Source organism: Coenobita brevimanus, chromosome 93 (genome assembly GCF_032717465.1).
Source record: "Coenobita brevimanus isolate Jiangsu-jjx chromosome 93, ASM3271746v2, whole genome shotgun sequence".
In the NCBI taxonomy this organism is placed as follows: Eukaryota; Metazoa; Arthropoda; class Malacostraca; order Decapoda; family Coenobitidae; genus Coenobita; species Coenobita brevimanus.
The window spans coordinates 48,536,944-48,555,821 of NC_137046.1; the positions used below are offsets into that span (position 1 = coordinate 48,536,944).

At 40.9% G+C, this 18,878-nt stretch overlaps 1 protein-coding gene and 1 pseudogene across 1 annotated transcript in view; both read right to left on the minus strand.

The window, feature by feature from the left end:
• LOC145412532 (uncharacterized) overlaps nucleotides 1-16,646 on the minus strand; it is a 36,708-nt gene extending 20,062 nt beyond the window's left edge. The window contains exons 1-2 of the mRNA XM_080282427.1: nucleotides 16,579-16,646; nucleotides 4,504-4,656 (exon numbers count right to left, since the gene is read on the minus strand). Coding sequence (XP_080138553.1) covers nucleotides 4,504-4,635 — 132 coding nt within the window. The 5' untranslated portion in view covers nucleotides 4,636-4,656; nucleotides 16,579-16,646. The remainder of the gene's footprint in view (nucleotides 1-4,503; nucleotides 4,657-16,578) is intronic.
• On the minus strand, nucleotides 9,399-9,517 carry LOC145412659 (5S ribosomal RNA; annotated as a pseudogene).
• Nucleotides 16,647-18,878: the final 2,232 nt, after the last annotated feature.

An 18,878-nucleotide genomic window follows, 5' to 3' on the forward strand; every position in this document is an offset into this window, starting at 1 on the left:
CTTCCACGAGTCAAGTTACATGACAGTATTGTGATACTAACTCTAATGTATGGAAGTGAAGCTTTGACCTTGTTGGAGGGACAGAAGTTAAGCATGAGAGCTGTGGAAATAAATGAGTTATCTGAGAGGAGCATGTGGAGTTTCATGATGAGAAAGACTGACAAATGAGGAAGTGAAGGATCGTTGTGGTGTGGATGCGGATGTGATAGGAAACGTTAGGAGAAACACACTGAGGTGGTTTGGTCATATGGAGAGGATGGAGAGTGAGAGACTAATGAGGAGAGTGTATGTGAGTGAGGTGGAGGGGGGAGGAGGGAGGGGGAGGCCAAGGATGAGATGGAGGGATGGAGTGGAGAAGTTTATGAGAGAGAGGGGTGTGAGCTGGGAGCAAGGCAGTGAAATGGCAGGGGACAGAGTGACATGGAGGCGATTTGTTGCTTGTTTGTGGCCAGTGGCCATCCCTTACGGGATTAAGGCATCTAGCAATAGACAGATAGATAGAATAATAATAAATAAAAGTAAGTATGCTAATTTATTTAAATATCTCAATATTTTACAATAATTCCCAAAAATATATGCAAATGGTTTGCACTAGTGCTTAGCGAAATTGTGCAAGCTAAATATTGGATTGCGCACTTGCGCAAATTACAAATAACAGAAAATAATATTAAGAAATAAAAGTAAGTATGCTATTTTATTTAAATACCTCAATATTTTACAGTAATTCCCACAAACATATGCAAATAGTTTCCGCTTGCGCTTTGCGACACTGTGCAAGCTAAATATTTGTCAGATTGCACACTTGCGTTTGCGCAAGGTAGTGAACTGTGGATTGCGCATCGCACTTGCGCAAGGTCTTTCTTCGTTTGCGTTGCCAACCACTGGATTTAGCACATGATTTTCCATTGTAATTTTTGCCCTCAGTCTTCCAAGAAAATAGCACAATGAAAGCAGGAAACAACTTCACTGATTTGTGTGTCTATGTACTGTACTTGTTTAACATCATTTTGCTGGTGCCTTTGGGTCTTCATGGATCACCACATCCAAGTAACAGTTCATACAAAATGCACCCCTTTATGTTTTTTTCAGTATCCTGCAAATACTGCCTCCACCTCAACTGCAGTCCTAAGGAAGGGCTACTAACACAAGTTTCACTGACAGCTGCTGTTATTCATTTCCATCATTTTTCAGACTTTACACAAACATTTTCCAGAAGTACAATCCTAAGAAGTACAATCCTAGGCAGCTAATCGTATATCACAATAAAAAAGCCAATGATTGATACTGAAAATAAAAATTACTGCCAAACATTACTCATGCAAATACAATACAGGAAAGTTGACTCATATGTATAGAAAAGCAGGAATCTAATGAGATTCTTATCTCATTATTAAAAATTACATATTTTACGTATTTCATATCTACTGTGGTAGGTGGGGGCACTTACCATCCACTCACTCGATGTAGTGCTGCTCTTCGGTTTCTGCCCTTTCCTCTCCTCCATCCTTATATTCTTCCTTCCTCCTCTGTCTTTCTTTACTTCATTCTTTCCTCGTCCTTCTCCCTAAAGGTAACTTTACACTCCCTCTTCTGTCTTTCTTCCCTTCATTCTTTCCTCTTCCTTCTGTCTATGGGTGACTACACTGAGTGATAAGCCAAATGGTTTCCTGCACACCAAGAAATCATTTACTTTGCAGGATGGTAACCAAATTATGGCACCTGGTGGTTTAGTGAGTAATTACAACACTCCAGTCAGATTGAGCCAGTGAAAGTTTATATCCAAGGGATGGTTCGAGTATGTATTGCTCATGTAATGCCACTCAGGGATGAGTGAGGCTGGTCACTCTCATTTTAAATGTCGGGACCAACTGCCTAGCCCCGGGCTCCTATGCTCCTCATGGGGCAATGTAGGATTGGATGATGGATGGATGGATGGATGTCTTATTTTTTGTACTAGAATATGACACTGTGCGGTACTCTACTTTTAAACGTGCCGGAATTCCCACCTAAAGGGGGGGACCCCTGGATTTCATGAACTCTGCTTTAACAAACCTGCCTTCCACCCATTAATATTGCACACTGCATTACTCTTCATGCACTTGCACTGTTATTTTGTGATAGCTGTGTTTCAATGTACATGTAAACACTGGGCGGCCATCTCTGCTCAAACATACGACTGTTGGTTTGTGTGGCCGGCACATGTCCACATGGAATCATCATTCTCAGCCATCAAAAAAAATCGTGTAAGTACTTTTCGCTATAGTTAACCTGAAAACGAGTATAAGTTTTCATCGATTGTTCTACTGACTGAACGCACAGTCAACCACTGCATACCGGGTACAAGTTTTCATCAATCATTGTACAGTACTGACTGACAGCATATTCAACCATTGCATACTGGGGCATTACTGTAGATGTTTTGCTACTGTCATAAAAACATTCTACTGCACCAAACACAGCATGAAAGCTGTATGGATTATACAGTCACACCATGGATACTAGTAATCAAAGTTCTACTGTACTGAAAACAATGCTTGAATACAGCAACAAGCAGAAAAAAATATTAAACATTTTATACTAAGACAACTACAATACATGAAGTATGTGAATGCTAAAAAGAGCAACACCAACTTCATGTCTCCCTATTAACCTCCACTAGTGTCTTCTATGAGACACTAAGCACATAAAATTTTCTCACCTATGTATTGTATCAGGATAAAAATAAATAACAGATAATATTCCCCCTTTCACATTGCATATCATCAGTCATTACCAGGATTGGGATGTATATAAATATGCCATAGATGCCAATATTTTGTGGGATTTTGATTAAGCCAACTCTGGTTTGTTTTCATACTGAACACTGTTTACTTGCATGTGCATATAAATACACTACACATACTTCAGAGAAAATTAAAACGGAGAGTGAAATGTAAAATAATTTATCAAGCTGGATTATTAGTGCTAAAAATACTGTAGGGGAGCGCAGTGATAGTTCGGCCAGGAGGATGGTTCGGCCACTGGCCTTCCTGAATAATGTAGGGGACCTAGATCATTGAGATTTCACATGAAGTTGCGTGATCTTGCCGACAAATGGCACATGTGTTTTTGTTTTGGTTGGCCGGGAAACAGCAACATCAGGTTAGATTTTATGATTTTTCATGACCCCTATGTACTTTTTCGGTGATCCAACGTAAGCAGTAGCTCCATTAATACTTCAGGGTTGTTGTCCATATATAGTGCAAATATCATTTATTGTCTATAGGTGACGTGAGAGTAGATAACACTCGAACAGCTTATGAACTCTGGGTTTCGGGGCGCCATGTGTACATCTTTATACATGGGGGATGATTCGGCCACTTGAAGTGAGGGATGGTTCGGCAGGGTTGCCAGGTGGCCGAACCATCTCTCATAATTATCTAATGATTTATTTTCTTTATTTAACAGTTTTTTTCTATCTCTATCTATCTATATACCTAGGCTGCTTCCCCCAAGGAAAGGGAGGTAGCCGAGACAGGACGACACACTCCCCATTTACTCATCCATTCAAACACATTCATTCGCATTTTAGCCCCAAAGGGGAGAACGGACAGATCCTCACCGCACCACACCGCACAAGGGTCAACTGCGCAATGCAATCAGTGACATCTGCAGCAGGGCCCGACAGCAGAGCTGGTTTACCCCTGCCACATCATAGCAGACTCATCCCCTTACCTTTTTTCTATAAAATTACATATTCCTCTCTCTCTCTCTCTCTCTCTCTCTCTCTCTCTCTCTCTCTCTTTCTCTACTTTTCCTCAGAAATTGATGAAGCTTCTGTTTCAAGAATCGTTATAATTGGAGTATTACCTGAACCAGTTTCACAAAGCACTAAGCGAAGGCAAAGGTATTACAACTTTGGATTTTTGTTTCACTGGATTTAAAATGCATTAAGAGTAAACAGCATGTAAGAGAAGTAGCTTTCATTTGACTCGGATATTTTCTTTCACAAAATTATAGTTTTATTTTATCTGAGATAGGCAAGAGTAGAGCCATTTAATTTCATTATAAGGAGATTGTTTGTTCCTTGTTTCATTAAAAGGAGATTGTTTAGGTAAAAATAAATCCAATAAATCATGTCAGCACAGATGAAAATTTGATTCTTAATTTTCCTACTGTATTTAATTCTTTAATTGAGCCCCAGAGGCAAGTGGCCAAATCATCCCACATGGTGGCCGAACCATCCAACGCCAGTGGCCGAATCATCCACACCAAGAGGGATGGTTCGGCCATTTTGGAGACCTTAAGAGTTTGGATTACTGCCAAGAAATGACGTAAGTTTAAGAACTGACAATAGCACACAAAAGAGCCAAAAGATGTGGCTTCCTCTTGGAATAAGCAGATTTTAAGAATTTCTTAAACTTTATTTATTATGATTTTTTTTCGAAAAAGTGGCCGAATCATCACCGCCCTCCCCTACTATATATGAACTGAAACTCAAGTGGAACACAATTCATCAATTACCTCCTGTGTAAAAATTTCAGGATTAACTTGATGCTGACAGGCTGCTGGGAGGGTAACTTTGCGAGGAGGCCGGTACCGCTCACTGATCTTTACAGGGACGCCAGCCACAAAGGCAGCTGGGTCACTTGACATCGTGGAGGTACGTCCTGCTAGCTGAAAAGGGATATCATATACATTACAGCATAATTATTAATAACTACTACAATACTACAATAACTGAATTGTAATCTCCCATTTATGCATCATAATTCAGCTCAGACCCTATCAGATAACGTTATTCTATCCAACTCCTCTACAGAGGTATACAGGTCTCCTTCGTTATAAACAGTGGTTACGTTCCTAAGACAGAGAATGGTACAGATTTTCGATAACCACCTTTCTGAGGTGTTTAGTTCTGAAAGTGCAAAGATGTCAATTTTGCAGAATGAAGTTACGGTCAGTGTTAAACAGATGAGGCTATCCCCTAGCAACTGGCATTAGTGAAAAAGGCAAAACCGACCATCAATTACATTAAATTACTGTAACAAAATAAAATTACCCTACAAAAAATTAAAATAAATTTAGTATTACTTAACTGCCTTTCTTCTGAAAATGGTTACATTTTTTTTTCTTAGATATCTTGTATCTGGTACTTACGTATATTAAACAATTTATGTATGTGTGCTACTACTTACTCACATATTAAGCTGCTGGCCATTTGGGAATACATGAGGTCTTAGCTAAGTTTTCTGGGATCTTTTATTTTGATTTCATTCAAGGTGTGGAAAATCTCTGCTGACTGGTTGGAGAGATTACAAGATGAAGTGGGGACTACTTTTATGCCTCTGCTATCTGGTTGAAGAGATCCATTTGCATCTCTCCAACCAGTTAGCAGAGGCATAAAAGTAGGCCCCACTTCATCTCGTAATCTGGTTATATGGTTACCACCCAGTGCTGTAAATGGTTTCCTGAGTAACAAAAAAACCATTAGGCTTGTCATTTAGTGTAGAGCCACCTGAAGCAGAATGAAGTGAAATAAAAAGTGACAGGAGGGAAAAGGAGAGGCAGGAAGAGAGGCAAGCAAAAACAGACAGAATGAGAAAGGGAGAGGAAGAAGCAGGTAGCACTACACCAAGTGAGTGAATGATGGTTGCCACTAACTAATGCCACTACTATTGGGTAGAGAAGGTAGGCACTGCAGCTGTATGTATGTAAGCGGTGAAGATGCTGACTACAAAATATAAAACATTCCTGTTATGAAGATAATTTTATGGTAGGTACTGCACTATAACCTATAGTAGAGCACACTTACTTCCATTACAAACTATTTTCTAATACCTTACTACAGCCACAACAGGTCACTTTTACATACACTTGGTTTAGACATAGCTAGTGACTGAGACACCTCCAACTTTTCTCTGCAGGCTTTAGAACTTCTTGTACAGCTGTATCTAATAATAAAAAAAAAAAAAGTTAGGGTTGTATTGGAGACTCAAGTAGCTATCTGACTGATTGACAGCCAAAATTTCGTTTAAGCAAACATGCATGGATACCGACTAAGTTGTGTTCTCTGTGTTGTACAATAATTATTATTATTATTATAATTCATTTTTATCTACTCTCAAATTATGATGATAAAAGCCCTCAACTTAACAAAAAAGCACTTGCCGAGTTGCATGGGACTAAACAAAAATCCTGATGTCTGAAATAAATATGTAAATATATATATATATATATATACAGTATATATATATATATATATATATATACACACACACACACACACACACACAGTATTATAATACCTCAATATACAATACCCCTAGATGCGATGCCCCAGCTTAACAATGGGGGCAGAAATACCACCATACCCCGCCTAACAATGGCCAAACCACGTTTTAACGACGGGTTTTTATTTTTTTTTACGATTTTGATTAAACTGTATTTTAGTCTAAACTTGTGTGTTTAAGTTGATTTATAAACTGTTTTCAGACTTAGATCAATGTGTTTTAGCCATAGATGGGGTGAATACTGTCATTTTGGGGTACAGTTTACTAACCTTGATTTTTTCCAGAGTTATATTTTACGATTTTCAGATTTTATTTGTTGGTTTTAGTGAGTTATTTACAGGTGTTAGGCATAGGTTAGCTTCCTTGACAGCTGTTAGGCCATTTAGATTGTATTTAAACATGTTTTTGGGCTTGGTTTGGGGGGAAACCCAAGGCTGGTAAGCGCACCACTTTACTTTATATATATGTTAAAAGTACCCCAACATACGATACCCCACCTAATGATGGGGCTTTACCTAACCAATCACATCATTAAACTGGGATGTGCCTCTGTGTGTGTGTGTGTGTGTGTGTGTGTGTGTGTGTGTGTGTGTGTGTGTGTGTGTGTGTGTGTATATATAAATATATATATATATATATATATATATATATATATATATATATATATATACAGTATATATATTGCCAGATGCCTTAATCCCGTAAGGGATGGCCACAAACAAATCGTCTCCATGTCGCCCTGTCCCCCGCCATTTCACTGCCCTGTTCCCAGCTCACACCCCCTCTCTCATAAATCTGTCCCCTCCATCTCATCCTTGGCCTCCCCCTCCCTCTCCCCCCCCACCTCACTCACATACACTCTCCTCATCACTCTCTCTCCACATGGTCAAACTACCTGTTTGTTTCTCCTAATGCTTCCCATCACATCCACATCCACACCACAATGCTCTCTGACTTCCTCATTTGTCTGTCTGTCCCTCCATGTGACTCCACAGGCTCCTCTCAAATGACTCATTTCCACTGCTCTCACTCTTGACTTCTGTCCTTCCAAAAAGGTCCAAGCTTCACGTCAATACGTTACAGTTGGTATCACAATACTGTCATGCAGTAACTTTTTCATTTCCATGCTCACTTCCCTGTTTCTTCCCACTGCTTTCAAGGAACCAGCAATCTTTCTTCCTTGTTGTACCCTTTCCAGCACTTCATCCTCAAAACTTCCATCCTTACCCATCACACTACCCAAGTAATTAAACGCACTCACATTTTCCATTTCCTCCTCATCCAACCTCACTGTCCTATCACTGACTTCACTTCTCTTGAAGACCATAACTTTACTCTTCCCTACATTCACCTTTAGATTCCGTTTCTTACACTCTCTCCAAAACTCATGAACTAAGCCTTGAAGCTCCCCTTCATCTTCACTTCATGACACAGTATCATATACGAACAACAGTATAGAGAGTTTTCAAGCACTGCCCTCTCTCATTAGGGCCACTCCAACATCCACTGCCCTACCTTGTATCTCTTTTATAACCTCATCCATAACAGACTGAACAACCATGACACATCCCTGTTTCAATCCAACCTTCAAGTTCAGAAATTCGCTCAGTTCACTATCCGCATGCAATGCAGCCTTAGCACCCTCATACATATGGCACTCTTCACAGCATTCAACAACTTCCCATCAGCTCCATAATTATATTCTTAATAGTTACTTTCCACAATCCTTGTCTATCCATCCTGTCGTAGACCTATGCTTTCTCCAAATCCATGAAGGCTGCATACAACTTCATTCCCTTCTCTAGAAACTTTTCCACTAAAGATCTAAGAATGAATATCTGATCTGTACAACCTCTTCCTTTCCTAAAACCTCCCTGTTCTTCTCCAACTAATTCCTCTGTTATTTCCCTAACTCTGTTGATAAGTATCCTACCATATACTTTTCCTATTACACTCAGAAGACAAATGTCCCTATGATTACCACACACCTCTTTTTCCACTTTTCCTTTGTACAAAGGAATAATTATTCCTGACTGCCAATCCTCCAGGACTCTACCTTCCTCCCAGGCCAATCTGCACATATTCCACATCCATTCTACTACGCTCAATCCTCGTAAATCGAGTGTTTATAAATCACAGATTCGTAAATCACGGCTAAGTGACTGTCAGACTGCCGGCACCCTTAAATCGCTGTTAAGTCATGAAAATCGCGGACCTAGGCACCGAAGTGGGCCTTTTCCGAGGAGAATCGTAAACTGCGGCATTCAATTTGAAAATCGCAACCCAACAACCAATCACCACTCGTCCCTGGTGGCAAGTTTGCAAACTAATGCCGCCACGTTGTTGTTGTTCTTCCCACCAGTCCGCACACTACAGACCATCGCCGTGGAGTACGAGAGCTACCTGTCATTTTCGTGCACCTCCCCCCCCCCCGCCTCCTACCTTCCATGGCCCCTACCGAACCCCCGATGAAGCGCTCTAAGCAGTATGGTATCAAGAAGCAGCCGCCGTTGTTGTACAGTCAACGTTTGGAGCTCATTTGTCGTGTTGAGAAGGGAGAGAAGTTTTCAAGGCTGGCGAAAGAGCTCCTTGGGAAGAAGGAGCTCAGTGATTTGCTTGTTTACGTAGACTTGGCCAAGGAGATTGTGAAATCCATTGAACGTGATGAGGAGAGGTGTAGTGAGAGTATTGGTTACCTAGAAAAAGCTGTGTGTTTTTACAAGGAATTGCATAATCACAGAGTTAATGAGAAACATCAGAAACTCATCACCCATTATTTTGCCCGGGTAAGGGCAGAAGCTGAGCCTGAACAACAGCCTGACCCTTCACACACTGAGGACGTGGATGATGTAGCATCTGTCATCTCTGAAGCAGACTTTGAGGGCTTCCTGAGGGAGGCAGAGGAGCTGGAGAAGGAAGAACAGCATGAGGGAGCACCCCCACCTCATGCTGAGAGGTTCTAAGGTCTTCCCAACACCACCCCACATCATTCACTTAAGCAATATCCCATCCATCCATTGCCAGACGCCATGTATCCCAAACGGGGTGGTCAAGGGCTTAGAGTTAATTGTTTTACAGGGAGGGGCACTAATCCTCCACCAACCCCACTTGACACGTAGGGAGTTATGCCAACAGCATCTGGTGTTACCAGGCGGTCACCCATCCAAGTACTAACCAGACCCAACGTTGCTTAACTTCGCTTATCGGACGGGAAGCGGTGTACTCAATGTGGCATGGCCGTTCATAGGATTAAGGTGAGATCCCTTAACATTGCTTATTTCTATTAAATACATGCACTGAATATTCCTAAATTTGTATGTTTGTGTTTGATGGTGCTTAGATAGGTGTAGATAGGGTGCTGTGGGGGATGGTTGGCCAAAGTCCAGACCGAAATTCATTTTTCACAAAAGAGTTATTATTTATACACCACGGAATTTGTAAATCACGGCAGTGGTCCAGACCCAAATTACCGCGATTTACGAGGGTTGAGTGTACTCTCTCTCCCCCATACTTCAGTATTACACCACACACTCCATCAATTCCTGGGGCTTTCCCTTTTTTGACTTTCTTCATTGCTTCCATAACTTCCAACCTACTGATTTCTTTCTCTCTACTCACATCCCTCCATCTCCCAGCCATTCCCCAGTCACTTATACTTGCATTACAGTAGAACCTCTTTGGTCTGGACCCCTTTAATCCGGATTTCTGTTAATCCGGACAAAACTTAAAAATAATAAGCTCCAAAAATATGTTGAAAGTAATTCTAAAGTCATTTTCAGTATCGGCGCGGAAAGCGATCGTCATTCGTTTAGTCTTGGATCACGCTAGGTCGCAGCATGGGTGCCTGTTTAAACACACACTAGCATTCGTTCCATCAACTAGTTCACCAACCATTTATATTTTTACGCTGTAGTTCAAAAGTTAATCCTCCTTACCATGCCCCTTAATGCAAGTGTAGCTTCTGTAATGAATAAAGGTGTTAAATGGAGGAGTTTGCTTACACAAAAATGGGTCAGAATATTCTGCAGTGTTTAGTGATTACTGTAGGTTATTTTTTGTACTTAAATGTGCTTTACTTGTACATCAGACATTAGCTTCTTGCCCATATGGGTGTTATCAATATGCCAAAGATGACAATGTATTTTTTGCCTACATAAGTCTTATTTTTATTCCAAATATTAGTTAATTAATTAATTTATTTTTTTGCCTACACGGGCCTTAGTCACTTACTACAATTTAAAATGTAGGCTAGTTTCTTGTCATGGCCTTACCTGTAAATTATGCAATACAAAACTGTCGTACATGATTAGTTTTGTTATTTTAGTATCCTTTCATCTTTTGCAGTTATGTAGGGTTGACATATGCCACATACGGTATATTAATAATTAACAAACATACCATATGTAGATAGAGTTTGATATGAACTGGAGATTACCCTGATGGTCCGGACAATCTGCTAATTCGGACAACCCTTACCCCCATATAGTCCAAATGAGAGAGGTTCTACTTTTCATTCTCTATGTTCAACAATTCCTTAAAGTGTTCTCTCCATCTGCTCACTTCTTCTCCCTTCTCCACTAGTAATCTATCATTTTTATCTTTCACTCTCCGACTAACTTCTTTGCCAACCTGTCTAACTCTCTTTACCTCTTTCGAGAACATTTCCTTACATTCCCTCCATTTTACACTCAAATTCCTCATCCACTCTCTTCTTACTAATCTTTTCACCTCTCTCTTCCTCTCTACATATAACTCTCTCTTCCGTCTTTCAATTTCTTCCACGCCCCTGTTTCTCATCCACTCACTATATGCTTTCTTCTTTTGTGCCACAGCTTGTCTCACCTCTTCATTTCACCTTGCTGTTCCTTGCACCCTCTTTCGTCTTCTCTTCACCCCACACACCACCTCACATGCTGCACAGATTTCTTCTGTGAAGATCTTACACACACCTTCCACGTCCCCTATCTGCTCCAATCCCTATTTACCTTATTGCTCCTAAACTTCTCTTTTACATTCTGCCTTTTTCTCATCCTCTTGTAACCTTTCCACACTCCTTGTATATACTACTTCCTGTACATACCATATATATATATATATATATATATATATATATATATATATATATATATATATCATTCATTCATTCATCATCCAATCCTACATTGCTCTATGAGAGCGTAGGAGCCCGGGGCTAGGCAAGTTGGTCCTGACATTTAAGATGAGTGTGACCAGCCTCACTCATCCCTGAATGGCAGTACATAAGCAATAAACCCCAACCACCCCTTGGATATAAACCTTCACCGGCTCAATCTGACTGGAGCTCCGTAATCACCCACTAAACCACCAGGCGCCAAAATTTGGTTATATCGTTACCACCCAGCGCAGTAAATGGTTTCCTGGTGTACAGGAAACCATTTGGCTTGTCACTCAGTGTAGAGTCACCCACAGACAGAAAGAGGAGGAAAGAATGAAGGAAAGAAAGACAGAAGAGGGAGTGTAAAGTCACCCGTCGGCAGAAGGACGAGGAAAGATTGTGAAGGAAAGAAAGACAGAAGAGGATGGAAGGAAAAAAGGATGAAGGAGAGGAAAGGGCAGACACCCAAGAGCAGCACTACATCGAGTGAGTGGAAGGTGAGCGCCCCAACCTACCACGACCCAGACAATTTCCGAACTTCATAAAGTCATCTACTGTTAATCAGAATGGAGTAAAAAAATATATAATTGTAGTGGATGAGTAACTTGAGATGCTTTTTCACCCCTTGATTGCGAATAATATCATCCTAAACTTAATAATACCGGTATCCTCTAATGGCATCCAGAATAAAATGCAACTGATGCCATGGTATGGAAAGGGATACAAATGGTTTGCGTGTGCTTTTACATTTGCGGAACCACAAATTTCAAGAAGTTTGCAGATTTTGCAGTTGCAGAAGGTAATGATTTGAGTTTGCAGATCTGCGTTTGAGGAGTGAATTTTTGTTTGCGGTGCCCAGCTCTGATGCATGCATATATATATATATATATATATATATATATATATATATATATATATATATATATATATATATGATATATAGCTACCTCCTCCTATTTCCTCTTTACTAGTCTCTTTATGTGCTCCTTGCTCCCAGTATATTCAGTTATTTCAATTGAACCCCTGTCCTGTAACTACTCTAGCCACTTCTTCCTCTTTTCCTCCATTGCTCTCTTAACCTCTTCATCCTGCCATGCCGTACCTTTCTTCTTTGTTGTTACTCTTGCCACACCATACACTGCTTTAGCATTTCTAGCTAAGCAATCCCTATATACATTCCACAGGCTGTTTAGATCCACATCATTCCAATTCACTCATTCTAACTCCTCCCCTACTTTGGTCCTGTAATTATAAAACTGTATATATATATATATATATATATATATATATATATATATATATATATATATATATATATATATATATATATGTATATATATATATATATATATATATATATATATATATATATATATATATATATATATATATATTATAATTTATCATATCAGAGGGAGCTCCCCTGGATTTTCTTTGAAAAACTGCATCACATCACTCATTAAGCTCCATTACGAACAAAATAAACCTGAAGAATGTTAACTGTAACAACTTGTACAGCAATGCCAAAACTGGAACTCAAAGAAGTTTTCTCCTATACTATGATCAGGACAACACAATTAAGCTAAGGCTACATGTAGTTTCTTCAATACTTTAAATTCTTCATTCATCTCGAACCAATATGGTATCTAATGTCTATCTATCTATCTATAGCCCGACGCCCTAATCCCGTAAAGGGTGGCCGCAGACAAAATGCCTCCAAGTCGCTCTGTCACCCACCATTTGACTACCCTCCCCCCAACTCACCCCCCCCTCCCTCATATACCTCTCAACTCCATCCCTCCACCTCATCCTCGGTCTACCCCTCCCTCTCCCTCCCTCCACCTCACCTACATACACCCTCATAGTCAGTCTTTCATTCTCCATTCTTTCCACATGTCCAAACCACCTCAGTGTATTTCTCCTAATCTTCTCAACCACATCCACATCCACCCCACAACGTTCCTTCACTTCTTCATTCATCAACCTGTCCCTCCATGTCACTCCACATGCTCCTCTCAAGTAACTCATTTCCACTGCTCTCACTCTTGACTTGTTCCCCTCTTGCAAGGTCCACGCCTCACTTCCATACGTCAGGGTAGGGATCACAATACTACCATGCAGTGACTTCTTAATTTCCATACTCACCTCCCTATTGCTCATCACTGCTTTCAGTGAACCAACAACCTTCCTTCCCTGCTGTACCCTTTCACGCACTTCATCCCCCAAAGTTCCATCCTTACTCATCATACTACCCAAGTACTTGAATGCACTCACATTCTCCATATCCTCACCATCCAACCTCACTGTACATTCTGTGACTTCATTCCTCTCAAACACCATAACTTTACTTTTATTTACATTAACTTTCAGCTTCCTCCTCCTACACACTGTCCCAAATTCATTCACCAAACCTTGCAACTCCCATTCATCTTCACGCAACAATACTGTATCATTAGCAAACAGCAACACCGGAATCTTCCAAATCTCACCCTCATTCATTAGAGCCACCCCCACATCCACTGCCCTACCTTGCACCTCCTTTACAACCCAATCCATGTATATATTAAACAGCCATGGAGACATCACACAACCCTGTTTCAGTCCCACATTGAGACCAAAGAACTCAATCAGCTCACCATCCACTCGCACCATAGCCCTAGCTCCTTCGTACATACTCTTCACAGCATTCAACAATTTCCCCTCCACCCCATATATTTTAATACCTTCCACATACCTTGCCTATCTATTCTGTCATAAGCTTTCTCCAAGTCCATGAAGGCAGCATACACTTTCTTACCCTTCTCTAAATATTATACTTCTCCACTAAACATCTTAGAACAAATATCTGATCTACACACCCTTTTCCCTTCCTAAATCCCCCTTGTTCTTCTCCAACTAGCTCTTCTGTCATATGCCTAACCCTATCAATGAGTACCGTATTCTACCATATATTTTACCAGTCACACTAAGAAGGCAAATACCCCTATGGTTACCACATACTTCTCTCTCCCCTTTTCCTTTGTATAAAGGAACAATTATACTTGATTTCCAGTCCTCTGGGACCCTTCCCTCTTCCCAAGCCAATCTACACAACTTCCATATCCACTCCACAACAATCTCACCCCCATACCTCAGCATTTCACCACACACTCCATCAATTCCTGGGGCCTTTCCCATCTTGATCTTCTTCATTGCTTCCACTACTTCCGCCCTACTGATCTCTTCCTCCCTCCTCTCATCTCTTCTTCTCCCAGCCATTCCCCAACCACTTATACTCACATTGCTCTCACTCTCTACATTCAACAAATCCTCAAAGTGCTCCTTCCATCTCCTCAATTTCTCTCTCTTCTCCACCAACAATCTATTATTCCTATCTTTCACTCCCCTACTATATCCCCTTTCACACTGCCTTACTTTCTTTACCTCCTTCCAAAACAATTTCTTACTCTCCCTCCATTTCACACTCAGATTCCTCCCAAACTCTTCATCCACTTTCTTCTTACTCTCCTTCACCAGTCTCTTAACCTCCCTTCTCCTGCTCACATATACCTCTCTCTTCTCTCTCTCATCTTCTCCCCTACCTCTACTCGCTAACAATTCACTATATGCCTTCTTCTTTTGTTCCACAGCTCGTTTCACCTCATTATTCCACCATGCTGTCCCTTGCATCTCCTCCTCACTCCACAAACCACCTCACACGCTGCACCTATCTCTTCCGTGAATATCTTACATAGGTCTTCCACCCCTTCCATCTGCTCTAGCTCATACCTTCCCAATCTTTCTTCCACTATACTCTGCCATTTTCTCACTATCTTGCAAATTCTCCACTCTTCTCACAGGAGCTGTTTCCTCCTGTCTTCCTCTTTGTCTCCTTAACCATTTTCTTTGCAGCTTTATCTTGGCCATCACTAAGTGATGCTCTGAGACTCCATTCCCCCACCCTCTCCACACTCTTGCATCCAACACTTGTCTTCTCATTCGCTCATCCACGCACACGTAGTCTATCATTGCCTTTCGTTCAACAAGTTCACCATCCATCCTCCTCATTACTCTCTATGTATACTAGTGGATCATCTTATGCCGAAAGTAGGTGTTGGCTATTGTCAACCCCTTACCAGCACAGATGTCCACCAAAGCTCTACCATTCCCATCTACTTCAGCTGGCACATCCCACTGACCAACCACTCCATCCACTCGTACATTCTCAACTTTGCCATTCATGTCTCCAATCAAAAGCACTCTCTCGCTCCTCTCAAATTTGTCCATACATGCTTCTACTCTCACTCATCTTTCACTCTTATTATAAAAAGGCCCACTAAAAAAGTCTGCAAAAGTAACTCCAATACTCTATATAGTTTTATGGTAAAATTACAGTACAGTATATCTCTAACTTAGTTCGGTATAACTTTAGAAGTAACCAACTTTACCAATTTTCAATATATTACGTCCCTGAACTATTCTAAGACTTACCTTTTAAGCCTAGTTTGAGTTGGGGGGAGCAAATTTTGTAGGGATAGTCATATAGTGGCTTAGGTTAGGCTATCGCTCAGTAGTGGATGAATGTCACGCCATATTGGCTGGTGCAGGCGCGTGCACTCGGTCTATGTCAGGCCCTAGGTTAGGTTAGGTTAAGTTAGTTTGGGTTAGTTTAATGCAAAACAGTGTGCTTTTAATTAATTCTGATCTTGATTTTGGGGGATAAACCCTCTTTTGGAAATCTTACTCAAAATTCCAAAAGGGGGATTTTCTCCCCGAAATGAAGGTCAAAACTAATTAAAACAGTATTTTGCACTGGAAAACATAAAAATAATAAGAAAAGACAACGTTGGTTACTTCATAAATTTACCCTTAGTTCCCACATGATGCTTCACAAAACCCCAGGAATGTTGCACCAGTCTTGAGGATGTCAATCAAGGATTTCACACAACAGCCTCGACACATATACCACAATTCACATAAAAATCCCTAACACTTCCTTGAGTAATCTGTATCTGATACAGGTTAATTTAAAAAAAAAACTCAAGATCATGAGCTGCATCACAAATCAGCTGATTGAGTCATAACATTCCCCAGGTTGCTCATAACTTCGTTTCAGCAATTAGTTTTCATTAGTTCATAAACGTAACTTTTTCGTCTTTACCACTATCACAGCCTGCTGTGGTTTTCACTCACCTTGTTAAGTGGTTATCTAAATTTTCCGAAAGGGCTTTTGTTACGGAGAAAAGCACATCACATACCGTCCCTATTTTGACAATCAGCCATCACTGTTGTTCTTGACCACTGCCATACCAAATCAAAATCTTTTGACTGTAAAAAAAAATCAGGCTTTATTACTACAGCTGCAAGTTTCATTATAAATGCAATGTAAAATAATTTTATTAGTAGTAATGAAAAGAAATATTTATAGCTTTCAATATTACCTAAATGTTTGTCTATTATTACTAGAATTCTCATTTGATTCTGTAATTAGCGGGGAATTTAAAAACTAAGGCCTTTCATAAAATACTTTGTACTCCTTTCTGTTGTAACTACTAAACAGCGTATCTTTCATGTCTCAAAGGGTTGACTGGAGATTTCCTGCTTAAACTGTTTTTAATCTTTTATCTTCAAAGGTTGTCATTATTATGTTTTGCCAGATCAGCAACGTACTAACCTCACCTGGTCAGCTACCCCAGAGCATGTTAACTACAGTAAGCTACGAGAAGCAAGGTTCAGACGTATATGGGGCACTTCATATCTGTACGCCAGTCTGTTTATCTCTCTATTGCCAGACGCATTTCACTGCCCCGCTCCCAGCTTGCATCCCCCTCTCTCATATACATCTCCACTCTATCCCTCCATCTCATCCTCGGCCTCCCCCTCCATCTAACTCACATACACTCTCCTCGTTGGTCTCTCACTCTCCATCCTCTCCACGCATGGCCAAACCACCTGTTTATTTCTCCTAACGCTTTCTATCACATCCACACCACAACGATCCCTCACTTCCTCAAGGGGGTAGGGTGGCTCAGTGGCACGAGCCTCGGACTCGGGACGGGGGATCGTGAGTTCGAGCCACGCCCGGTAGCTGCCATGCCGGGAGGGGTGGCGCCCTCCTGTCACCCAGCAGGGCTATACGATCTAATAAGGTCTATCTCGGGGGAACATTTCCCTTTTTTCACTTCCTCATCTGTCTGTCTCTCCGTGTAACTCCACATGCTCCCCTCAAAATATATAACTCCATAAATCAAGATCTATTTACAATCAGTGAATGGGGACAAAATAACCTTGTCTCTTTTAATGCTAGTAAAACTAAATATATACAGTTTACTAATAGACAGATATTGCCAGATTCGTATATTACCTTCAGTGCTACTGATATTCCCATCTCCAAAAGCACTGAAATTCTTGGCGTCTCACTTAACAGTGCCCTCATGCAGCTGGACCTCTCATGTCAGATCACTTGCTAAAACCGCCTCAAAGAAACTTGGATTATTGTACAGAGTCCGTAACTTCTTCGCCGATGAGCAGATAGCTATAATTTATAAGAGTCATGTGTGCTCTCAGCTGGAATATTGCTCACCCTTGTGGAATGGTTGTGGAGAGGTTGCATTAAGACAACTAGACAAAATTCAGAACAAAGCTGTTAGAATCATTAACAACCCTGCCATTACATATAAACTACCTCCCCTGCAAGTAAGAAGGAATGTTGCCTCCCTTGCATTATTTTACAGATATTTTTTTGGCAAATGCTCAGACGAAGTTGCGTCCATGGTGCCACCTCTCCATGCCTTCCCTCGTGCTACACGGGCATCTGGTAGCGCTCATGACTGGAATGTCACTCAGCCATATTGCAGAACTTCTGCCTATCAGAATTCTTTTATTCCCCGAACTGCATCTCTCTGGAACTCGCTTCCCCAGAGTTGTTTCCCTCCAAATTTCAATCCACATCTGTTCAAGTCTAACTGTTACAGATATATTATGAACAGAGGACACCAGTAATCTGGTGTATGGATTATTTTTTTTTTTTTTGACTCATTTGTTTTTCCTTCCTCCGCTCTGTTATTAAAAACAAAAAAATAACACTCTCCTCGTTAGTGTCTCGCTCTCTGTTTTCTCTAGTTTCTATAGAGTTGGTATCACCCTCCAAATTTTGACCCTTACTCACCACACTACCCAAGTGGGTCCTAAATGCACTCACATTTTCCATTTCCTCATCACACCACCTCACTATACATCCAGTGACTTTATTTCTCTCAAAAACAGTCATTACTAAGCTGGTGTATAAAGACTGAGTTATAGTGATCTGTATAGAGGGCTGACTTAAAGGCACCAACCAACTCCAAAGCAGGGTGAGGCTGTGGAGTTTCGGCTCCGTCAGTCACCCAAGGGTCCCGAGGCTACGGATGTCACTGGGCAGGGAGGTGCTGCTGTGCAGGGCTCTGCCCATGCACGGCGGCGCCCCACGGCCCAGAGACGCCAGTCTCGTGGTC